General features: G+C 47.0%; 1 protein-coding gene and 3 non-coding genes across 5 annotated transcripts in view; all 4 read left to right on the forward strand.

The window, feature by feature from the left end:
• SPSB4 (splA/ryanodine receptor domain and SOCS box containing 4) overlaps nt 1-2,805 on the forward strand; it is a 95,495-nt gene extending 92,690 nt beyond the window's left edge. For both annotated transcript variants that reach the window (XM_058031229.1, XM_058031227.1), the window contains exon 3: nt 1,530-2,805. In XM_058031229.1, the coding sequence (XP_057887212.1) occupies nt 1,530-1,657 (128 nt within the window). In that variant the 3' untranslated portion in view covers nt 1,658-2,805. The remainder of the gene's footprint in view (nt 1-1,529) is intronic.
• A 13,187-nt stretch (nt 2,806-15,992) lies between these two features.
• Nucleotides 15,993-16,064, forward strand: TRNAQ-CUG (transfer RNA glutamine (anticodon CUG)). The gene has a single exon. It is a non-coding gene; the product is annotated as a tRNA-Gln (tRNA).
• Nucleotides 16,065-23,638: 7,574 nt separating this feature from the next.
• On the forward strand, nt 23,639-23,720 carry TRNAS-AGA (transfer RNA serine (anticodon AGA)). Its single transcript has one exon. It is a non-coding gene; the product is annotated as a tRNA-Ser (tRNA).
• A 764-nt stretch (nt 23,721-24,484) lies between these two features.
• Nucleotides 24,485-24,556, forward strand: TRNAM-CAU (transfer RNA methionine (anticodon CAU)). Its single transcript has one exon. It is a non-coding gene; the product is annotated as a tRNA-Met (tRNA).
• The last annotated feature ends 260 nt before the right edge of the window (nt 24,557-24,816 follow it).

Here is a 24,816-nt window from a genome sequence, read left to right on the forward strand (position 1 = left end):
CTGTGGGCGACACAAATCAAATGTGATGTTGGGATAAATGATGGAAAATCCATTAAGTCGGTGGTGTGTCACCAGAGCAGACAATTTTAGCATATAAATCCAGTCCTTAACTGGGTATTTTGTGCTTTGTAATGATTTTTGTTCCAAGCAGTTTTAAAAGTATTAGCTAACAGATTGATGGATTAACACAGGATTATAGAATAAAGTCATGAAATGGTCCCTAAAAGGGACCTTAAAGGTCATTGGTTCCATCCCCTGCCATGAGGGGACACCTTCCTCTAGGCATTGTGTGTAAATCTGCACATGGCTCATACAACAGATCTGCATAAAATCACTGAGTGCTGTACAGTGTTGAGCACTTGTAAGAAATCTGTCAAGTTTATAAAATGTTATAATTGCAATATAGGCACAATACTTCTTTCCCCTCCATTTGAAAGTGCTAGTAAGATTTTTAAGGTCTTTTATCATGTAAAGAAGAAAAGTTTCCTGTAATCTTTTAAGTTCTTACCCATTTAAGCCAGCATGTGCACAAAATCCATCTGGTTGGAATTCTTAACGATAGCAGTAACTGGTACAGGACTTCACAGCTTTATTCCAGCTCCTGTGGCAGAAGGATTTCCATTGCCAAAACTGCTGTCACAGAGATGATTCTTGCTACTATGAGGTGGAAATTTTATGATGTTCCTGCAATTCTGTGCTAGCTTTGCAGGCCAGGATGGGATATAGGACTGAGATGGTTTGAGATGCGGGGGATCAGAGTTTGGGTCTCCAAGCTATCAGCGAGGCATTTCTGGCAGATACTTAATTCACTTTGATTAAATTAAACTTAAAACATCTGAAGATGTTGTTTATATATTTTGGGGGTGTTTGTGTGCATACATATGGCAACACACACTCTGCCTTCCAGTCAGCCAAATCCTCCTCCACTGATTTATTCACAGAGGAAAAGGTTATGTTTCCTCTAGATTTTGGAGGGTGTTTTGTTTAGTTTTTTCTTCCAAAGGACTTCCTAGAAAGAAAGGCTAAGAGAGTGTTGCAGGAAAAGCACTTTTGGCTGAGAAGTTTGGTTAGCCCTAAGTGCCATTTCCAGTTCCTAAGATGCAGAGGGAGCTGGGATGTAAAGGTCAGAAGTTGCCAGTGTAGTTCATGTTAACACAAAATGATGAATGTTGTGTTATAAACACAGTAAAAACTCCCTGTCTTGTTTGAGATCTGGAAATGTAGTAACTTCTTGTACTTGGTAGAGCAGCCTGAAGAGTGGTTTGGCATTATTGATTTAAACCTCACAGATAAAGAAGCTCAGTGTGAAACTTTGCAGCCCTTGACTATGGTGAAATGTAGAAAATTCTGCCTTGACTTCTACTGATTATCTTAATTGCCTCAAGATACAAAGGTTTTCCCAATACCATTGCTATCTTTGTGACTGACAACAGAATACAGAATCTCTGTTAATAAGCAAAACATTGTCTGTAGATGGAGATGCTGAAAAATTAACTCTTTGTTTTCTTTTCTTTCTCCTGTCTTTGCAGCGGAACCCCTGCCTTTAATGGACTTGTGCCGAAGATCAATTCGTTTTGCTCTTGGCAGAGACCGCCTGCATGACATAGAAATTCTACCTTTGCCTCTGTCTCTGAAAAATTATTTACAGTACCAATAAGAAATCTAGAACCCTCTGGCCTCACATTGGACTTCATCAATGCAAATGGCAGAAAATTGTTTACAGCAAAATATAAATCTTTGTGATGGACACTGAAGTGTTATTTAATTTTTAATATATGTATTTTTTTCTGAACCAGTGAAAGCAGATCACTGTGGGGGACTACTAAAGAATGTGAAAACATTGATTTGATTGAGGTTCATGTGTTACCTGTTGCCTTTTGTGTTTACAGTCCTGAAGGCTATAATTCTCATCTCTCATACACTGATTGGTTTTTCTTTGTTGCTTCTGGTAAATGCCAATAGAAAATCTGACCTGCAAGATTCAGTGTCCTGCAGGCAGACCATTTTTCAATATTATGATTTTCATTTTTTGTTCTCTCTCCTACACTTTACTCCAGTAAAAAAAAAAAAATTAGCAAAGGAAAAGTCTTGACAGTAACTCTTGAAAAAAAATTTTAACCTTGGTATGCAGAGTTGTTGAGAGTTCTGCGTGTTCAGTGCTCAACCTAATTAGGCCTATAATATCTAAAAGCTCTAATGTTTAAAAAAAGCAGATTATTGTCTAAAAGAAGAGAATGTGGTTTTAAAACATGAGAGGAAACAAATGGTTTATGTGTCAGATCAGTTTCTGGACTTGGTAACAGTAAGGTGCAGTTCATTGTTTTCAAGACCAAATCTAGTCCCTCCAAAGTTCTGCAATTTATAACAAATTGTTCATTGTCCCAAGAATTTAGGATATTCATATTTTAGGAAGCTTGTCACTTTTTTTTTAAACAAATTTATAATTTTTATGTGGTATGAACTCTAAGTACTTTGTTTTCTTTTTAATGTATGTGTGGTTATAATGTTTATTTATCTGTTTAGCGTCTGGAGTTCTCATTTAATTGTTTCCCATCTTGGGGTGACTGATTCTGGTTTTTTCCCCAGCTCCATCTCAAATGTATCAGTTTTTCAGGCTCATCCCTTTTTTTTTTAAGATGCTGCTTTCTGTTTGTGTTTCTTACATGTTTCAAGTTATCTGCCTGAATCAGTAATCTAGTTTTTAAACTGGAAGTTGTTGTTAGGGCAGAATGTCAAATGTTTAGACTGAGCTGCCTTCAGCATATTTTAATGTGAATTTACTGATGAATGAGGAGAAAATTTCTAATAAAGTCTACTGTCCAAAGTAAAACTCCCATCTCCTTTGATGAAGTGCTAAAACTGCTCTTAGCCCAGAGCTGAATTTCAGTTCCTTGTGCAGCTTTGCAAATGTTTCTGTTTGGCTCTTCTGTGGGATTGCTGCTGTAGGCTCCTGTGTGAGAGACATGGCAGGCAGTGACCTGTCCCATTCTGGATTTATCCCACTCACCCTGAGTATGGACATGCTCTTGCTTTCAACACCATCCTGAACAAAGCCTCACTTCTGTGCCAAGCTGTGCTTTGGGACTCAGTGCTTTTGAGGCAGGTTGGAGACTGACTGCTGTGCACTGATGATCCAGGCAAATGCACTGCCCCACAGATGGCTGCCCTGCTCTCAGTCACCCCAGGAACAGAATTACAGTTCCAGCTGGACAGGAGAAATGTGACATACAAAAACACAAGCAAGAGTGGAAGCAACAAGGACAAGGTAACACAGGGATCTCAGAAGTTAAATAACTAATATTTGATTGTCTGGGTTTAACTGTAAGCTTCAGCATGGAATTATTTTGGACTTGATTTCACTTAAGGTGAGAGGTACATACTGCATTCCTTCCTTTAATCTTACAAAGGGGAAGAAACTACAGCAGTGATCCACATTTCTTACTTTTCCTGATTGCTATATTTCATACAAACCTTTTGTCTCAGTAGGTACATTGGAAGAAGGAGCTATAAAAGTATAATACTCACACAAAAGGCAGAACAAAGGTGTGTCAAGTAATCTGTCATAAGCAAGTAGCTGTTCAGGAATGGCAGTTCTGGTAGCACCAAGGTCCATGTTAGGTAAGCATTCCCTAAAATTAGTGTTCTGCTGTGTGTAACTACAGACTTCATGTTCCTTTGAATACCTGCAGGGACACAACTGTTCTTACACTTGACCCAGACCAACAGCTTTTTAATGTTACAGTAAAGGGGGAATTGATATTGTAAGATAAATTAGTGGTGCCCCTGTATGTTAATTGACCTTGTTGCTTTACAGTTGTTTTGGAATTTTAGTTGATGCCCCTTCTGTGATGATTTCTCTATAGCAAACTTTCTTATTTCACCTTTCAAATATTTTTTCTAACAGTTAGTGTCTTCTGAGGCATTATAGCTCTACAGGAATGACTATTTTATTATTTTACTGTTTCCTAGTTACATGTGATTCTGTGGATGGTAGATACACTCCTTCATATGGTATTAGGGTCATGTTTTTGGTGACCAAAGTCTGTTTCATGCATTTTTCTTGGTCTGCAGAGCCTTGTAATGAGACTGCAGCATGGAGAACATTAATGATATTTCAGGTTCTTCCTAAGCATCCCTGTGGGAGTGGATTCTCTTCCAGGAGGGTTTATTGGAAACATGGAGTACAGGTAAGGATGGATCAGGCATTGAGGCTAAACAAGTGGTCAGAGAATCTCCTCACAAAGGGCACCAGGAAGAGTCTCCTCTCTGCCAGTGAGCTCCAGCCTGGGTGCTGGGTCCCTCACTTTGGTTCTCCAGGCTCCCTTCACTGGAATGCAGATGGTGTTCACTGTCTGCTTCAGGAGGGAATTGATTTGTAAGGTGGCCACGCATTGGCTTTTGCCCAAATCAGGGGTCAAACACAAAGTTGTTACATTCCTTCAACCAAATCAGTTGAAACCTCTCAAAATCTCTATCCTGGCCATCTAAATGCAGGAAGATCCCTACTCAGAGGTCCACTCTTGGCAATATCTGACAGTGAGGGTGATCACTTACTATAAAGCTGCACTACTTGGAGATTTGGAGTGAGATTTTCCTGGCCTTCATATTTTCAATTTCCAGCCACTGCCTTTCATCACATGAAAATACAGAAAATCCATGTGATAGGTTTCAGCCTTCACTGTGTCCCTGTGCCTGAGCAAAAGGAGTGCAGTTTCTCTAGACATGATGTGGAAGTGAATTTCAGAATCACAGAATATTCTGTGTTGGAAGGACCCACAAGGATCATTGAGTCTGGCTCTCCAGTGGATGGTCCATAAGGGGATCAAACCCACAGCCTTTTATGCCCTGCTCTGACCAGCTGAGCTAATCTCACACCCAGTGTTCCCCTGGCTGGCAAACTGAGGGCAGCAGAAGCTCTGTAATGCAAAACACAGGAGTTAATTGGTAGTATTTGAAGGAAAAGGGCACGTGCCTGGGAGCTGCAATCAAATTGCAACCCCTGTGTTGGGTGCATGCTAATTAGTGGGTTGCAAAAGGAAGTATTTTACCTGCTCTGCATTTGGTTCTCTAATGTGGCCCATTCCTAGGAATTAGTGATACTTCAGAATCCCTTTATTGTAACTGTGTTTAAGATTTGTGGGAACATGTATCATAGCTTCTCTTCTTTACTTTCTCCCTGTTCCCATTCTTCAGCCTTCTGCAACTCATATGAGGTTGGGGAATTGATTGATCCTCCTGGAGGTGCTGCTCTGGTGATCACAATTCACAGATGCTGTAACACACTCAGCTTTTACACTTAGTGAAACTGTAATTTTGTAACATCTACATTTGGAGGCAAATTTGAGAAGCTGCTGTGCTTTGATGTAGCAGCTGTCACACGTATCCTGCTACTGGGCTGGCAGAGTCTGTTCTACAAAGGCTTTATTTGTGCCTCACGTTGAACCACTGGGGATGTGTTGAAATCCCTGCATTCTCACCCAGAGACAATGTAGTACAATCTGTAGGGAAATCATGAAGGCTTTATATGTAGTCTTTCTGCTGTCCATGTTTTTATATCAACAGATAAACTCTTGCTTAGGTAGGACCTAACTTTGGAGCAGTTTCTCAATGTTCACTTGAAGCTGGGAAAGCTGTTACAGAGCAGACGTGTACAGATCATTTAAGTGTTTTTCATAGTTATAAAAGAGCAGCAAGCCAGAAATGCTATAAAGTTTCCTTCTCATCTCCATTACAGTTGGTATTGTTAAACTATAACCACATGTTCTCCTGTCAGTGGAGCTCAGCACAGCGAGCTCTGTATCAGCTCCAGAGAGCTCGTTCAGGTGCAATTCCCACTGACATCAGCGGGAGATCTGCCTGAGTCAGCACTGCTGCCCTTGGTTCCCATGTAAAGATCCCCAAACATTTCCAACACATTGTATTGAGCCATACTTTATTATATGTAAGCAATGTCAAGCAGATGGTTTCTGCAGCAGTTTCTGTAATTTGGCAAAACATGCTGGCAAGTGTAGTTAGGTGAATGCTGTGAGAAAGTTAAATGAAAAAATTGTCTCCTTGAGGCTGAGAGCAGCATTCAGAGGGGGAGCCAGACTTCTTGGTTCCTTGGTGATGGTTTTCCATTCATAAACCTTTAAAATTTCACTGGGTTTTATTCTCTATGCTTAAAGGCATGTAGGATCTTTATCCACTCCCCTTTATCTCAAAAGAATGTCTGGTGATCATAAAGTTGAAATCGTTTTGTTTGCTTGTATCAAAAAGACACCAAAAACCTCCTTCCTCCTTGGGAAATGTTCTCTGTAGACATAGAACCATGGGAAATATACAACACACACCAGCCTGGATGCCCCACCAGGTCCTGTTTTTTATTTTTTCTTAGGGTAGCAGCTGTTACTTCAGAGAAGACCTCAGTGTGTTGTGCAGGCATTGTCTAGAATAGAAACATTTGGAAACATCTGCAGCAAAGCTGAACCCTGCTGAAGGTATGTTAAAGCACATTTAGGTGTACTGTGGCAGGGGCAGAGAACAAGGGATCAGAGCTTAGGAGGATAGTGTTTGCCTTACTTTCTTTTTTTAGCCCCACTATAGAATACCAGTAAATTCAGAGGGGAAAGGAATAAAGAAATGTTGTTTATGCTTCCATCACCATCAGGTGTTTGGTGTTGATGTTTAAAGCTTAAGCATCTTCCCCACTAAACCTTTGTTGCACAGCCTTAACATCCCAAGACTCTACCACTGATTGCTTCAGAAGCCTCTGAATGTCTCTGGGCTCTGCAGTTGTGTGTAATAGCACCCAATTCCACATCTTGTCCTGTTAGACCTTAATTCATTAACTTCAGGGCAAAAAGCACAGCTGCTCTCTCATCATTGGCAGTGCTGCAGGAACATGTGGGGGTACCCAAACCAGCTCCATCCTGGGCAGAGAGAGCCCAGCCCTTGTGTGGGGCAGCTCCTGTGCCAGGCAGCATCTGCAGCAGTGATGGATGGCTGAGCTCTCATGGGGCTGCATTTCACTTGGGAGGCAGCTCTGCAAATCCTGTTTAAAACAGCTGTCAGGATCAGGCACTTGCAGTTTCATTTGTGTAGCTGTGACAATTTGTAAGGTATGTGTAGGCTCTGATCTCTGCAGGTGACAGTAGCTGTAAAAGCAGGGCTCATGTTTTTAGTAACTTTAACATATTAGGGATGCTTACAGTGGAGACAGGTATGTTGGATTTTCATGTACTGTTTCTCTGCCTTTTGAAAGCTACACCACAAAAGGCAGATGTCTTCAGACTTCTAAGGAAAAGCAAACAAAACACATAAATGAGGTGTTATTTTATTTCTGCCAGTCCTCATGTATGACAAATGCTACTGCCAGTTTCAAATCCCAGTGACAGGCCAACATCACAGAGGCACTTTGCTGAGATCAGGATCTTCTTGGTGGTGCCTGTGTCACTTTCCTCCATATTTACCTATTTTTAAAGAAGAAAAAGGTATTTTACAGAGTTATTCAAATTACAAGCTTAACTTGAAAATGCACTATTCTAATGAAGAAAATCTTTAGACTTTATTAGCAGAGACAAAAGAAACTGCTGCACACATACCTGGGAAACTAGTGAATAGTTTTAATGGGAAAATGGTTCAGCCTTTTCTCATTTTACTGAGAAAATCAGTTTGGCAAGTGCGCTGCTTCTTATGTAGCAAAATGTGAACAGCTGTAAGGCATGAGGCCAGAATTTCAGTATATGCATTTGGAAGTGACTTCTCAAGCATAGTAAAGGTACCTGTGACATTTTTTAGGGGACTGAAGTTTTACTTCATTTGGAGATAACTTTTAACTGTTGGGAATTAATAAGATTTGGATCCTTCTAAGCTATTCTATCAGGGCTTGTCTAGAGATGAACCAAACCAAAACCAGTGTTTCCCAAGTCCTGCCACCTAATTGCATAAATAAACCACCATTGGAAAAAGCCATCTAGAAAAGGAAAGGATGTTTTGAGTATTAAATTGACCTTGAGAAGTTCTGAGATTAATTCCAAGTTGTGCCAGAAACTTTCATGTTCTTGCTTATTTGCTGATTCTCCCTCTACCCCTGCCTCTACCATTTCCTCTGTACATCAAAGACAGCAGTCCATTTTTTCCAATTTTTCATTGACCCTAAGTTTTCATGATACAAATAAAACCACCCAGTTCAGTTATTCATAATTTCTAATCTTGCTGCATCTTTTACCTCACTGGTATTTGAGACTCAGGCTGTGTTTCCCAAGCTGAGTTTCATAAAAATCCACTTTGTAATTTCATTCTTCTCCTCACCATCCACTTTGGTGAAAGCATTCATAAGGTGAAGTATCTTCACTGTTCATGACTCCAAGAGCCCACTAAGAGTATTGGGACATGTCACATTGGTGGCTTGCTGTTGAACTGACCTAATTAGTTTTTAATTTAATAACTGTCCAGTTACTAAGGTCAGTTCCCCCAGATGGCCTCATTCTGTACATATACACAAAGACTCAAGTGACCATTTCTGATTTGCAGCTAATACACCTTTTGTCTTGTGTGTTTAAACACTATTTATATGCAGTTTCTCTTGACTCTTCTACTGGGGCCATTCTGGGAAACAGTGGGTGCTTCAGCCTTCTGTGAGCCCAGTTTAATTTGCCTTCTCAGAAGGATCAGCAGTATTTAAAGTAAGAATTTGTTTTAGATCAAAGTTCTGTGAGCTGTCATGAGCTGAGCATTGCACAAGATTGGAATAAATATGAGTTTTAATAATAGAGCTGCTTAATGTTGAGGTTTAAAACTCCATGCTTCAGTTGCTCTCACATCATTAACCTTCACCCACTAAGGAATGTTATACACAACTTTACTATCAGTGATTATTCTCATATAAAAATAAGAGAAATAAATCTGTAGTTGTAGTACAGAAACTTCCTTCTCCTTGAGATCTGTGACTTCCAGTTTCCTGCTGAATCTGAGCTGAAAAAAAGATTTTGGAGAGGCCGGTTCCTTGCATTGCTTGGTATTCCCATCCCCAACAGAAGTGGGAACAAATGTTTTTAATTGTCAAATAACGGATGATAAATGGACAGCTGGGATAGGAATCCATCCTCTCTCAGTATGTTGTGTCTTGTGCACTAAAAGTGAAATAAATGGTTTGGGTTTTTTTCCCCCCCAGAACTTTATATCTCTAGAAAGATCTCCTAAACATTTACCTTCTGAACATGTTCATCCCATTGGACATGGGGAGATGCTTCTAATCCTTTTGAAATACCAGCCCTCTGGATTAGACAACTGATACAGGCTTTGTGACTTTGGAAAAGGAAGGACACTTTATATCATGCCCTCTTTTTATTTATATTATCTTTGGTTAAGGCTTTAAAGTTTTGTTTGATTTATGGTTTTGGAATTTATTTGTAGAAATATAAAAAATGTTATTTTTTTCTTTTGTGAGTTTCCTTACTGAATCAAAACATTTTTATGGTCTTGCTATAATTACAGAAATTGGAGGGGTCAAATGATGTCTTTTATGAGACCAGCTGAATGAAACTCAAGAGACACTTTCAGACACAGAAATGTTTCACTGAAATACAAACACCAGTTTTCAAAGTTAAATTCAGATTAAGAATTGTTTAAACTTTAACAGTTCTTAAACTGCACAGAAATTTAAGAGTTGATAAATATATTGTTTCTGTGCCCTGTTATAATTTTCCCATTCCTGAGCCACCAGCAGCTCCTGTGTGTTCTGCTGAACCCACCTGTCCTCTCTCTAATGACTTAGTGAATCTTCCCTCTCTGTGTTGCAGGTACAAACCTCTTTGATGATATAATTGATTATCTTGTGCAAGTTAAACTTGTATCACAAGTTTGAAGCTGTATTTTGCCTTGAGGATCAAAGCTTCAGCCTGCATATCCTGAAAGCTGGTCTGGCTTTTAGAGTACAGCATTAGTCACATTAAAGATACTATCTTTGTAAATTCAATCCTGTATCTATCCTGCAGTAAAGGTGTGTATGTTCACACCATCCCATCTTACAGAGAAGCTAACTAAAAAGAGCAGATGTCATATATTTAATCAAGACCTTTCCCTTTTGTGGTTTTCCTGTTCAAAGAAAACAAAGAGAATGAGTTCTGAGAATTTAAGTCCTCTGCTGTTTGCACAGAGCTCCTTTTTGAACGGCTTTGTAGGTGTACACCTCCTCTGCTGTCATGCAGAAACATGCTAGGCGCTCACTGTGAATTTCTGTAACGGAGTGAAGGAGTTCAGGCACAGGGCGGGGCTTCCCCTGGCCATTGGAGGTTTCCTGGGGTTTGCTGTGTGTTCTTGTGAGCAATGGGAGCAGGTTGAGGCAGGGCATTAACAGTCCTGGTGATGCTGACTGTCAGGTGAGGCTGTGGAGGCGTTGGCCAAGCCTGGGAATGCTGCTGAGCCTGTGCCTGCCCTTTCCCAGGTGATCATGGCCAGTGCCACGGCCCTGCACCTCACGGGTTCCTCCGAAAGGGGGGAGCTCTCTGCCAGGCACATGCACATGGCCAGGCTCCCTGAGATGCTGCTGCACCTGGCTGATGAGACAAACATAACTGGGCTTTATTGTCAAAATAAAACTCATCAGTTTTCTTATAAATCCCAGCAATTTGGTCCCCAGGGCTTTGCCATTCAGTCTCTTCTTAAGTTGGTTTGGAGGGTCTTGATCCCAAGGAGTGGGAGAAATGCACCTGTGTCCTTTTTCCCACTTTTCTGTTCCAGTTGTGGGAAATAACTGGATTTTGGTTGTTTTCTGTTGCAGTTCACTACAGATCCCAAAAAAACCCATCAGAGGAAAAACCATAGTTCATCCTTCCATCGCCAGGTGAGAGTAGAGATGGTCATATTTCAGGAGCCTAGTTTTGGAATATTTTATGGAATTGGCCAAGTAGCTTTTACTTCTCGGGTTTCCACAGTCTGTCCATGGCAGATCCAGCCTGTACTTCAATTTAGTGTCACTCTGAGCTCTTAGTCCGCAGGGAAATGAATGTTTTGGGAAGTTCTTACAGCCCTTACCTAATGGTTTGTGGATTATGGTGATTTTCTGGAAGTAGGCTATCCATCCTGAGCTGTTTTCTTCCCACTCCCTGTCAGACTCTACCTGCAGGAAGGCTGAAGTGAGACCAGTATCTGTAAAATCTATGACTCTCCCTGTCTCCCTGAGCCTGAAGCTGGCAGAGGGAGATGTAAAAGACTGAAAACTCCTTTTTTATCCCCTGAATCCCAAGATTCTGTATCTGTAAGATGTTCCTTTCTTTGTGACATCTTGGGGATACTTCCAAATGCATTGGGCAGAGGAACCTGTTGTGTGTCAGTATCAGGACATACCAAGACCAGCCAGAGATGTTGGTTAAGAGATCTCCCTCTGTGCTGGGGTCACATATTGGGTCCGTGTGGTTCCTTGGGAACATATCCAGAGGACCATACCCTTCCTGTTCTCTGGAATCCCACCATGGACATGGTGCAGTAAAATATTTTTATTTTTAAAAAGCCAGTGCAGGATTGGAAATTAGCTGTTCCATGGATTTATTTTTCGCAATGTGTTTTTAATTTGACACAGAAGCCCTCTCCTTCCCTCAGACCCCATATCCTTTAGCTTTGGGTTTTCTCAAAAACAAGTCCCTGCCTACACCAATGAAAAATATTCCAAATTAGGGTACTCTGTGACCTGGGCTTAGCTGGTCACTTGGAACCCTTGGGAAGGAATTTGGTGACAATGGAAACTCATCAAGAGATGACAAGATCACCCTGAACATAATTGGAGAAATAAAAAATAAAACCCAACCCACTGCGCGCGGAGCATGGGCAGGGCATGGCGCAGGAACACACACCAGGAGCTGCAGTGCCCAGCAGGGGCTGGGGCACCTGTGGCTGTTCCATGCCCAGGATCCCAGGAGCAGGGCAAACTCCCACTGTCCAGTCCCTGGATCTGCCTCCTGCTGGCACTTGGCACCCCGGGTGTGCTTGGGTGCAAGTGCTCCAGTGCTGCTGCCTGGAGAGATTGGGAAAATGGGCATCAACCACTCCTGAGCTCTGGCTGGGGAAAGCATTTGGCACCTCTGGCATTTCAATAAAAACAGTTTCCATCATTTTGAAAATATGTTGAACCAACCCACAGGAGACACATAAACCTTTCTCCCTAAGTACAGGCCTAGGGATTACACAGTTATTCCTATGCCTGATCAAACAAACCAGCAGACAGTTTCTGGGGAGAGATTCCAGGCTCTTGTCTCCCTCCCTGGCTGTACAACACTTGCAGAGCATCAGGATTTGGATACTCGGGCCTTAATTTAAATCCCACAGATACTAAGGAACAGGAAGTGTCCTAAAGACACCTCCATTCCTACTTCAATTTTTCATATTTTAATTTAAGGCTTCTCTCACTAGTGAATTTTGCTCTTCTTTTGTTAAGAACATTTCACCCCCTTCTTCTTTAGGGATCCGCATCCAGGAGATAAAATAAATGTGGATAGAAGTTTGGAATGCTGCTTCCAAGTCAAGTTACCTGGTATGGAATTACTCCAGCTCTTTTGTACCTCAGTGTGTTTTAAATACAGCTTGGCCCTTTATGGCTGCAGACTCTGCTACTCCCAGGGAAGTAACATCAGCTGTGGTCTCATCCCAGCTGTACACAAAAACATTGATTTGGGGTTGAATTTGGATGCAGGCAGGTATGGGCCCATTTCAGAAAGCTTCAATCCCTATTTTTCAGTGATTCATTCAGTGACTGAGTGGTGGGACCTTCAGGGTGGTCACCCCTCTCCTGGGCACCATCCCTGCTCTGTAGTCCGTTCCCACTCCTGGCTTGGCCTCTTCTTTTAGTGGGAGCTTAAACCATAAATGTTTGCCTTGCTGGTTTTTGGGATATCAGTGACTCCCCCAAGGCAGCTGGCAAAGCTCCTATTTCCACATCCTCTGCTTCCCAAAGCCATGCTGAAGCCCAGCAGAGCAAAGGAGATATCTTAGTTCCATGCTGGAAATTTCCACTTGTGCCCAGAAACCCAGGGAAATAGTGTCTGCCCCATCCTTGAAAGTGTCCAAGGCTGCACTTGGACAGGGCTTGGAGCAACCTCAACTGGTGGATGGAATGGCAGGAGATGGAATAAGGGGATTCTCTTAAGGTCCCTTCACACCCAAACCCTTCTGGGATTCCGTGATGATTCTATGGTGTCTTCCTGCATTTATTTTGCATAATTACCTCTCAAATTCAATTTCTCAAATTTAGATGACTTGTTAAAGGAATCATTTTAAAATTATTCCAGGGAGAAAAGGGGGAGCACCAAACATAAAAAAAAATGATTCCTACATCTATCAAATCATTATGGATTATGTCAATGAGCAGTGTGGGGTGTTCCCTCTCACATCCCACCACTGGGACAGCTCACATGGAATGTGAATGACTTACTGCATTTGAAATTCTTGGTTTAAAAGCAGGTGTTGTAATATCCTCTCCTGGGAATATCCAGAACACCAGGAGGGTCCCTGGAAGTCATGGGTAGGGACAGAGTCAGACAAACAATTGTAGACTGGTTTTCAGGAGATGCATCCACAGCCTGTGGCTTCAACAACTCCAAAGCTGTTCCTTCCCCTTGGGACAGCCAGGCAAAAGAATCTGCATGGATTTCTGACAGAAGAAACCTCCAAGCTACTTGGCTCTTGCCAAATCAAGACCAGAATTCCCAACAGACCGTAAGTAATAAACAACAGGAAAGATCATCTCACGGTGCGTACCACAAACTGGACACCACATTCCTCACTGGAACTGGACATGTCTGTGACAGCTGGGAGCATCCCCATTCCCCTGCTCTTCCATTCAGGACAAAATGACAACACTGAGACGCTCAGTGTATAATCCCTACAACCAAGGGAAAATCACCTTGCCCTGGGAAGAAATGTAATGCCCAGTTTTGGCCAAGACCAAAAAAACCCAAATAGCAGTGCTGGCAACATTTCCAGGCAGGGAGACTCCCAGCTCTAAAAATGTACTAATGGGGTTCTTCCCTGGTGCTGTTCTGTTTGGATGCTGACTGTGATGCTGCAGGCTCAGGATGGTACTCAGTGCTGACGAGGACAGTGCCAATAGCAGGGTCTGTGCTGGTCACTCGATGGGTGCAGATGAAGTTGCAGGCAGCAAGAGTTTTCTCAGCTGGCACTTTCCTGAGCTCTGTTTTTGCCAGATGTTTTCAGGTTTGTGGCTGGACTCTGCGAGAGTGAAAAGTTTTGTTAGGGCAAAGGAGTTCATGCTGCTGTTTGAGTGTGGTGCAAAGAAGGGTTTGCTCTTGGAAGAGGAAGATCAACGGAATCTTTTTGTCCTGACCCTGTTGATTTGAGAGCAGGGACGTTTCCAGCCTGGCTCTGGGCTTGGGCTGGTTTCGAGCTGGGCTCACTGCGTGTCCTTCGGCGAGTCAACACCACCATCGTGTGGTTGTGTTCGTGAACGCTGACAGTGCCCAGGAGAACGACAAGCTCTTTTCTGGCCCAGCCCCATTCGTGTGAGAGCAGTTCGTGGAAGAGCCCTGCTGTACATCCTGGCTCTTGGAGACTGACAGAATGTGATCCTGCATGTAGCAGGGAAGGAAGAATAAGCATTTCATTGTTGGCGGTGCAGTTAATAGGCTGCAAAAGAAAAAGCAAGTGCAGAACAGCCCCTTTCTTCTTTTAGAACGTTTTCTGTGCCATCAGCTGCTCAACATGTAACTCGTACCCACTGAACTGCATCCAGATCCCTGGATATCTGCATTTTCCTTCAAGCTCTACATACCATCTTATGCTCTGACTCTTGCAGATCCCAAAGCCCTTCAAAATATCCAGCAGCTGCTCCCAAAGAAAAATTCTGAGAAGAAAAAGCCAGCAGTGGCCTTTATAGTCCCTTTGCAGTCTGTACACTAGATCAAACACACTAGTGATGCACACTTTCCTTCTCAGCTGTACATATAGCATTCATCACATTCTCTCAAGGTGGCAGTCCACGGCTAAAGGAAAGCATTTCCAGCTGTAGTTTGGACTGAGACATGAGCCAGGGCAAAAAGCATTTGCTGATCTTTCCTCTTCCTCTTTCCTGAGACCAAGGGTACCCCATGCTAGCCCAGTGCCAGACAGTTTGCCCTTCACATTTATGTCTAGAACTGACCCAGAAATGTCCAATTTCTGGGTGCCCCTTTGGTACAGTCACTGCCATCCCATGAACAGATCTGGAGTGAGAGGAAGGTTGGGTGGAGCAATCTCTGCAGCAAACCCCTGCCACCCGAAAGAAGTCAGAATCTGAAAGTCACTTCTCGGGACCATCTTCTTTCTTGCACTGCTTAAAAGTCCAAAGGCACAATTAATCTCAGCCAGGAACCTGAGCCCCTCCAAACTTGCCAGAAAGCCAGGCCTCACTCAATCACCTGATGGCAACCCCCATGCTGCACTGATGCCCTGCCAGACCCCTTTGTGCGCTGTCTACCCCAGCTGTCCCACTGGTGCCACTGCTGCTGTGCCCAGATGTGCCCCAAAAATGCTGCAATCCCCTTTGCCGAGGGGTGCCAGCAGCACACTCGTCTCAACAGTTGACAGGGACATTTCATGGCTGCCATCCCATTGGTCCCCTGACCTCTGCCCCATGCCAACCCTGCCCTGCTACCAGCCCATGGCACCACCCCGTGACACCCGCTGTTGCCTTCAAACTACAAATACTCTGATGGGCTACAAGCACTGGCATTGTCTTCATTACAAAACCCCAACCCTCGTGGCCTGAGAGACAGAAAGGGCTTGTTGCCATTTGGGAAAGAAAAGATTTTTCATGGCACTTATACGAGAGGCCATGTCAGGCTTGGAGGGAACTGTGGTGCTGTTGGACTGAAGTTTAATGTGATGGGAGAGTGTCTGTGGGGCGTGCAGGAAGGCTGCAGTTGTTGTGAGATGTGCAGAGCAGTGGAGAGGCAGGCAGCCTTGTCTGGGGCCATAAGGCTGAGGCAGGCTGAGCAGAGGGACGCCAGGTGAGGTGGGCAGGAGGTCCTATGGTGTAATGGTGAGCACTCTGGACTCTGAATCCAGTGATCTGAGTTCAAATCTCAGTGGGACCTGAGCCTTTTGGTTGCCTCAGCATGCTTGCCCTCAGCATGCCGACACTCTCCCCCCTCTCCTCTACTACTGCTGCACTTCTGCACTCGTCTCTCATCCAGCACACAGCACCTGAGCTGAACAACACCCACTCCCAATGGGCCAGGCACAGGACTCTGCTCTGGGACCACTGCCTCCTGCCTTGGATGCATCCAAAACTGGAGACTGCGATACACGCTCTGGGCAGCTGTTTCCATGTTGGATCATTCCCAAAGGAACAGCAGGGCACTCTGTCTGCCATTACTTCTATGCACACTCCTGTCAACTTCTCCTTTCGTGCTCCTTCCATCTGTGGCTTCTTTCCCTCTTTTCCCTGCCAACTGCTTTCTATTGTTCTGCAATCCATTCCATGAGCTCCACCAGCATTGGGCAGTGCCCCATCATTTGGCTTCCATTTGTTTCCATGGGAGAGGGAAGGATGTCCCTGGCAGAGCAGGGGGTAGGTGAGGGAGGGGGAGCACAAAGGACCACGACTCTCCAGCAATGCTGCACAAAGGCTTTAATGAGAAGGAGCAAAAGCGGCGACACAGAACAGAGACCAAGGAAGACGTGTGGGGGGCCAGGGAGGGCAAGAGATGGGCCCGTCTGCCAAGGAGAACGGGGATGATGCGCCGGCCTCAGCAGATCTGACCGCAGCGGGAGAAAGGCAGGCACAGGCCTGAGCCCCCCAGGCCAAGGGAGCCCCCAGAAGAGATGGGAACCCCCGCGGTGCTGAGGGAGCTGCCCACAGCAGCTGACAGAGAGGATCCCACGGCTGTGCTCTGAGGGAAGGAGGTGAGGATGGGGCCCGGCAGGGTCACCACCACCGGCGAAGGCTCGATGTACACGGTGGAGTCAGCGCAGCGGACATTGCAGGGCTCAGTGCAGCTGCTGGCAAGGGGCGTTGGGCCACAGGGGCCGCAGGGCCGTGGGGGACAGGGTCTGCAGCAAGACATCTCTCGGTGCGGGAGGCAAAGCTGCAACACAGAGCAGGGAGCACCACCCAGCCTCAGCATCACTCTGTCTCTCTGTCCCTCAGCTCTCGCCAGGGACACATTTGGTCTCCAACACACACTCTGTGCCTACAGCTCCCACCACCCTCCTGCTGCCCTGCCAGTGGCACGGCACGCGAAGGCCGCCCCACTCCAGCAAGAGGAGGCAGCACAGTGGCTTTAAGGGCCCTGTGGAAAGACTGGTCACAGCCCATCTCCAGAGCACACATGGCCGTGTCAGACAATGTCCCGGCGTGCACTGGCACATTTTGTTACACCAGGGCAGGTGCAAATTCTGCTGGGCACATCCCCCTGAGGCTGAGCCCCATTGATCCCCTTCTGCTGGAACAAAGCCCCCTCTTCCCAGCTGGCCCCAGCCCCCAGCATGGAAAGGCTGACGGCCCTGCAACAGTTCTGTGCCAGGGCCCAGCTGAGGCAGCCCAAGGATCAAGCCGGGCAGCCTCCATGAGAGCAGCTCAGCCCACAGGGAGGGATGGAGCGGGCTCAGGCTTACCTGGTTCCTCGAGGAAAGGGAGGCCAGAGACCAGGATGCAGAGCCTGCAGCAGAGCGGCCTTTTATGCTGGGTCCCAGAGCCCTGTGGGGCCACAAACATTCCTTGTTTGTGAAACATCCAAACTCCTGGGAGTGGCCACTTGCCAGGCCTCGCTGCTGATCAGCTCCCTGCCTCTTTCATGTCAGGCATTTCTCACTAGTTTCACACAATCCATCTTGGAAATTATTAAAGTGTGTCCCAGCTTCCTAAGGCAATTTCATTTGGAGGTCCCCAACCCATGTATAACGTGAATTGAAATGTATTTGCATAGTGTCTATGCAAATGTGTTGTTTGTTGTTCTTGATGGTTAATTGTGCTCCAGTTACAGTTAAATTCAGCCATGGAGTGACTCCTCAGCCCATCTCTCAGGAGATTTCAGTGCAGACACTCAGGCTCATCCTGAGAGTCATTTCTTTCATGGATTATCACAGATATACAGAAGACTGAGGGTCAGTTGAGACACAAAGTCAACACTGCACAACCCCATGGTGTCAAAGAGACCCAACTGTGCAGGGAGGTGGCAAAGTTCAGGGGCAAGGGAAGTCCATGTTCACCTGCAGGCCTGAGTGACAGCCATGGGGAACTTGCTTACAGTGACAGGCTGTGCCACGGCCTGGTTTTGTGATCAAAGTGATGCTGTGTCCTTCCCTGAGACAGACCCACAGCCACACTGACCTGCTTTACTCAGCGTGCTCATCCCAGGGACAGAGACCTGGCTGCTGCCTTTGGGGAAAGGGCTGAGGGCAGGGCGCCCATGGCTGTTGTTTTCTGGCTCTGGGATGGGGTTTCCCATTCCATGCATTTTACATTTCAAAGGGACACGGGATCAGTCTCCCAGAGCAGCAGAGCAGGTGTCATCGTGATGTGGAAGAGCTGGGAAAATCCCTGAGCTCCAGGCAAACCTGAGTCACCCAGTGTGGACTTCAGTGGACTGGGTGCTGCAGACTCAGGCGCTCAAGGGATAACAGAGCTCACACCCTCAATGTTCTGCTGCCATGAAGGATATTTCCCCACCTTGTATTCCCAGTCATGGATCACCTGGTGCTTGTCTGCAATCTCCTGCATTTGCTGTCTCCCCTGGCAGGGACTTTTGGGGCAGCTCAAGGACTGTAATGACTCAGAGTGCCCCACACCAACCCCAGCAGGTCTGTGTGGAGCTCTGGAGGTCTTGTGCTCCTGTCACCTGCTCTGGGCAGGTCACACTGCCCGAGTTGCTCACCAGGCTCTGGGCCTTGTCCTGGTGACTTCTAAGCACAGACACAGCTTACAAACAAGGTCACTACCCCTGGTACAACTCTCCCAGGCCTGTCCCTTGTCCTCCCCCAGGGAACTCTGGCATTTCCTTCCGTGCCTCTTGTGATTGCTGCCTCTTGCCCTGTGACAGTGCAGCTCTCAGGAGAGTTTGGCTTCATTCTCTCCAGAACTGCCAGGAGGTGGTGGAGGCAGCAGCTCCATGCCCCCCTCCACCCCTGGCTCATCAGTGCAGACAGCCCCAGTGTCATCTCCTGCTGGTCCTCCCCATCGAGCACCTGGGAGGCTCATCTGTAGGAGCCCTTTCCATCTCCTGGTGGCCTCCTGGGGCTGTAGGGCATCCCTGGAAGTGCTGCTCATGGGAGAGGCACCTGTCTGACAGTGGCAGTGTTCAGAGGACAATGGGACAAGGCCCACAGCTTCAGGTGGCAGCTGGGAAGTTTGTTCTTCTCAGAGAGGGAGCAAAGAACTTCCACAGGTCTCTCCCAGTCTCCATTATCCTGGGTTGCCCTGCATCCCCTGGGCCCTTGAGCAGCCACCTAATGGCAATGCCTTGTGGAAACCTGCAGCAGCACAGGATTTCATGGACATACAAGGTGGTCTGGCCAGTCCTAAAAGGTCTGGAAATGCCCCTGACAAAGGCAAAATACTTCATGGAAAAGAGGCCATGTGCTGTGGTATCCCTGGAATGCCTGAGTCCAGGGCACTGGGTGCACTCATTTCCACATCAGCATGATTCAGGTTTGCCTGAAGCTCATGGATTTTCCCAACTCTTCCACAGCAAAATGACACCAACAAGCTCTTGGGAGACTGATCCAATATCCCTTTGAAGTGTGATATTAGGTGAATGGGCAAATGATGCCTGTCCCAAGAAAAGGAGCCATGAGCTTTGTGCCCCCGGCCCTCAGCCTCTGCCCCAAAGCTGCCATCCAGATCCTGACCTCAGGGCTGGACACCCTGAGCAAAGTGGGTTAATTTGTGTTTGGGAAAATGGGTCAATTTGTCTCTCAGGGAGAGATGTACGCATGCCTTTGATCACCTTCCTACGTGTTGAATTCCTTGTTTTCTGGAGGATCACAACTTCCCAAGCTGAGGCCAGAGCTCTGATTGTCAAATGCCAAGGCCAGGGCAATGCAAACCTGGACACAGCCTAGTAGGCCTTGAGTGGAATGAGAGCAGCCCTGTGGAGGGAGACCTGCAGGTTCTGGTGGCTGAAATACTGAACATGAACCTGCACTGCCAGCGAGCAGCCCAGTGCAAAAATCCAATCTTATTCTGGGCTGCATCCAGAGCAGTGTGGGCAGCAGGTTGAGGGAGGGGATTGTCCTGCTCTCCTCGTCTCTCCTGACACGGTACCTGGGGTACTGCCTGCAGCCCTAGGACACACAGCCTAAGAAACACACGGGCCTGCTGCAGGGGGTCCAGAGGAGACACAAAGAGCACCAGGCAGCTGGAGCCATCAGCCCGTGAGGAAAGACTGAGAGGGTTGGGGTTGCATAGAAAAGAGAGGAGAGGGCTTCTAGGAGACATTCAGTTAAGAAAGGAAAGGATACCTGGCTGGGGGGTGGAGGGATGGGACAGGGGCTACTAGTTAAAAACTGAGAGCCTAGGTATATATAGATTAGATATTGGGAGGGAATCTTTTCCCCTAAGAGGACTGCTATACTGGAACAGTTTGTCCAGGGAAATTTATGAAGCCATTTCAGGGGACTCAAAGCAGATGATTTTTGATCCATTCCATCCCAAAGTGATTCTAAGAGTCATCACAGGATATTGGGTTCTACAAAGAGGAAGAAAAACACCTGAGATGAAAGAGGCAGGGAGCTGATCAGCAGCGAGGCCTGGCAAGTGGCCACTCCCAGGAGTTTGGATGTTTCACAAACAAGGAATGTTTGTGGCCCCACAGGGCTCTGGGACCCAGCATAAAAGGCTGCTCTGCTGCAGGCTCTGCATCCTGGTCTCTGGCCTCCCTTTCCTCGAGGAACCAGGTAAGCCTGAGCCCGCTCCATCCCTCCCTGTGGGCTGAGCTGCTCTCATGGAGGCTGCCCGGCTTGATCCTTGGGCTGCCTCAGCTGGGCCCTGGCACAGAACTGTTGCAGGGCCGTCAGCCTTTCCATGCTGGGGGCTGGGGCCAGCTGGGAAGAGGGGGCTTTGTTCCAGCAGAAGGGGATCAATGGGGCTCAGCCTCAGGGGGATGTGCCCAGCAGAATTTGCACCTGCCCTGGTGTAACAAAATGTGCCAGTGCACGCCGGGACATTGTCTGACACGGCCATGTGTGCTCTGGAGATGGGCTGTGACCAGTCTTTCCACAGGGCCCTTAAAGCCACTGTGCTGCCTCCTCTTGCTGGAGTGGGGCGGCCTTCGCGTGCCGTGCCACTGGCAGGGCAGCAGGAGGGTGGTGGGAGCTGTAGGCACAGAGTGTGTGTTGGAGATCAAATGTGTCCCTGGCGAGAGCTGAGGGACAGAGAGACAGAGTGATGCTGAGGCTGGGTGGTGCTCCCTGCTCTGTGTTGCAGCTTTGCCTCCCGCACCGAGAGATGTCTTGCTGCAGACCCTGTCCCCCACGGCCCTGCGGCCCCTGTGGCCCAACGCCCCTTGCCAGCAGCTGCACTGAGCCCTGCAATGTCCGCTGCGCTGACTCCACGGTGTACATCGAGCCTTCGCCGGTGGTGGTGACCCTGCCGGGCCCCATCCTCAGCTCCTTCCCTCAGAGCACAGCCGTGGGATCCTCTCTGTCAGCTGCTGTGGGCAGCTCCCTCAGCACCGCGGGGGTTCCCATCTCTTCTGGGGGCTCCCTTGGCCTGGGGGGCTCAGGCCTGTGCCTGCCTTTCTCCCGCTGCGGTCAGATCTGCTGAGGCCGGCGCATCATCCCCGTTCTCCTCGGCAGACGGGCCCATCTCTTGCCCTCCCTGGCCCCCCACACGTCTTCCTTGGTCTCTGTTCTGTGCCACTGCTTTTGCTCCTTCTCATTAAAGCCTTTGTGCAGCATTGCTGGAGAGTCGTGGTCCTTTGTTCTCCTCCTCCCTCACCTACCCCCTGCTCTGCCAGAGTGAGCACTGGCTGCTGTCCTGAGCTTACCAGCAGCTGCACTAAGAACTCCCAGAAATTACCCCAGAGCACCAAACCTCAGTCACTGAGCTTGAGTCTAGAACCTGGAGACCACAGCCCTCCAGGGCCCGGTGCTAATTTTTTCCTTGTAAGAATTATTTCAGATATTTTGAGTGACATGTCATTCCTGTCAACGCTTCTTCACAAAAGCATAGCGAAATCAATCCTGTCTCTTCCATTAGTGATGTGTGGATGTGTCAATGGTGTGAGTGCAGGATTGTGGGCTGGAAAGGAGAATAGTTCTTCTTTTCTTGCCTGGACATCAGGAGTGTGATGGCAACATTCTCTCTGTTACTGACTGAATGAATGTAGCATAAATAGAATATTGATTTGAAAACGATGATTAATGTTTAAAACACTGTGCATTGAGAAGTGCATGGTACGCAAACGATATGGATACAATATGAAGTGGGTGCAAAAGAGTTTGGAAGCAAACGACCCACAGTCACAGGAAGGACTTAATTTCAAATTCACAGTGACAATATTCATTCCATTATCTATTTGCTCTCTCATATGCACTCACACACACACTTACACAGTCACTCACTCTGTATTTAGGTTTGTAAATACACCTATTAAAAATTTCCCTTGAAAATGGCCAGTCTTGGAAAATATCTTTCTTTCCTGAACACCACAACATCCGCATTGTCACACTTATAAAGAAAGTCCAACACAAACTGTGGCCAGGTGAAACCCTGATACGACTAAAGCCCACTCTCTTAGAACCCTATGACGAGTGGCCCAAAATGAGACCATTTGAGCTCTCCTGGCCCGCAGCAGGCTGTGACCAGCAATGGCCCTGAGTGGGATGGCTCTCACAGCCAGTGAACTCTCAGGGTTGCTGTACTTGAAGGATTGCCCAACAAGGACGAGTCCCAGGCTGATACCCTCACTCCTTGAGGCCTGACCCTTCCCCCTTGGGGAGATGCAAAGGCATCCAAAGTGAGTGTTTCACTGACCCCTGAGGGGAGTTTTTCACAGGTACGTTGATTGTACCGACCCTTCACATCTGTGTGCATGCACATCTGCATATATTTGCTATAGCAAATCTGGGAGAAATACTGCTTCCTTGGATGTCTAAGTACCTTGGAGATCTAAGTAAGTTAGGCCTGTCAGGAAGGTTAAGTTCCAGATAGACTTACCTAAATGTTGCTTAGTGTTGTTTTTGCTATGTTGCTAAGTATAACTTTGAAGTTGTAAGTGAGGTTAAATGGTATGAAGTGCTTTACCTCGATCAAATTTTATGCCTCTGTCAATCTTTTAGGCTGTGTTCCTTTGTGTCCTTGTCCTCACTTTCTTTTGTCACACACACACAAAGGTACTCATATACTTAGACACAGAAACAGACACAACGCCCTTTTTTCAATATTTGTTAGTTGATTTCTGTTTTGATTGGTTGGATTTTGTTTGTTTTTGTCGTTGGTTGTTTTATGTTGTTGTGCCTTAAGTGTCCTGTAAGTAGGAGTGTGAATGTTGCCCAGGCAGTTTGTTGTTGATATTTGTTTAATATGGCAAGTGTTTTTTGGTGCTGGCTTGGGAGTGATTTTTCAGGCCTGTGCAGCAGTGTTTGTTGAGAGGAGCCTTGTGCAGGAGTGCGTGGGTGTGGGTGTGTTGGCCCAGGGCAGGTGATGAGCAGGGCAGGGCTGGAGCAGGTAGTTGTGGCCGAGTGGTGAAGGCGATGGACTAGAAATCCATTGGGGTTTCCCCGCGCAGGTTCGAATCCTGCCAACTACGGGCACGTGCCCCTTTTGGGCTGCGGGCATCTGACCAGGGGCACAGGCAGCACCCACAGGTGGGTGCCATGGACAGCAGCTGCAGCTGCCCAGGGCTCCTGCACTTGCAGCCCCAGCAATGGAGAAGGAAAGGGGAAATGCCGACATGAACTCAGCATTTCATCCCCTCCCAGTGGCACCAAGTGTTAAATGCAAGAATTCTCAGCTTGAACTCCTGCTTAGCCCCAAGGGCCAGAATTCAGAGCTTTTGCTTCAGAGTACCCATGAGTAGCATTGAGCTGAGGCAGCAAAATTTGCAGAACAAGAAGAGGAGAATTGTTTCTGCTAGCAATTCCAAGCAAAGGCAACCCATGTCCCTCGTTGGCCATGAAAGATCTGAAGTGTCGGGCAGGAGCAGTGGTGCAGCATGCTGGGAGCACAGGCGTACTTATGGTGAAGGCTGCAGGTGTGAGGATGTTGGTGGATTTCAGGTGGGCTGATGGATGGCCAGGCTGCAGGCTGTGTGCAGGGTGGGTTGAGCAGGTGGAGGGTGAGGGTGTGTGTGTAAGGGGCAGTGAGTGTGCAGGGCTGTGTGTGGAAAGTGTGTGAGGAAGGCAAGGGCAGGCAGTGGAGGAGCGTAGCGCAGGCTGAAGTGCGGTGAATGTTGAGGGTGTGTATTGAGTGGGGTGGGGGAGGCAGATGAGAGAGGAAGGTCAGGAGTGAGGGGCAGCAGTGGCGGGCAGCATGCGGCTGCAGTGAGGGCAATGTCAGGCAGAGCTGGGGAGGAGCAGAGTGGCGCAGCGGGAGCGTGCTGGGCCCATAACCCAGAGGTCGATGGATCGAAACCATCCTCTGCTAAGGTGCTTTTTGCACTCAGGCTGCCTTGCCCAACAACTTTGACCCAGCTTGGCTCCAGGTTTTAGGGCGAGGCTGGACATAGCCTTCCTCTTCCCTCTACACGGCCCGGCCTCTCCTGGTCCCGATGAGCACGGTCCCTTCCCTCTGCAATTGTTCTCCCACAGAGCAGCTCAGCCGCTGCTCCTGCTCGCCTCAGCCGGGATACTGCCCAGGACTCCGGGCACTTCCCAGCCCAGCAGGCACATGTAGGGGGATAGAAT

Source organism: Melospiza georgiana, chromosome 10 (genome assembly GCF_028018845.1).
Source record: "Melospiza georgiana isolate bMelGeo1 chromosome 10, bMelGeo1.pri, whole genome shotgun sequence".
Lineage (NCBI taxonomy): Eukaryota > Metazoa > Chordata > Aves > Passeriformes > Passerellidae > Melospiza > Melospiza georgiana.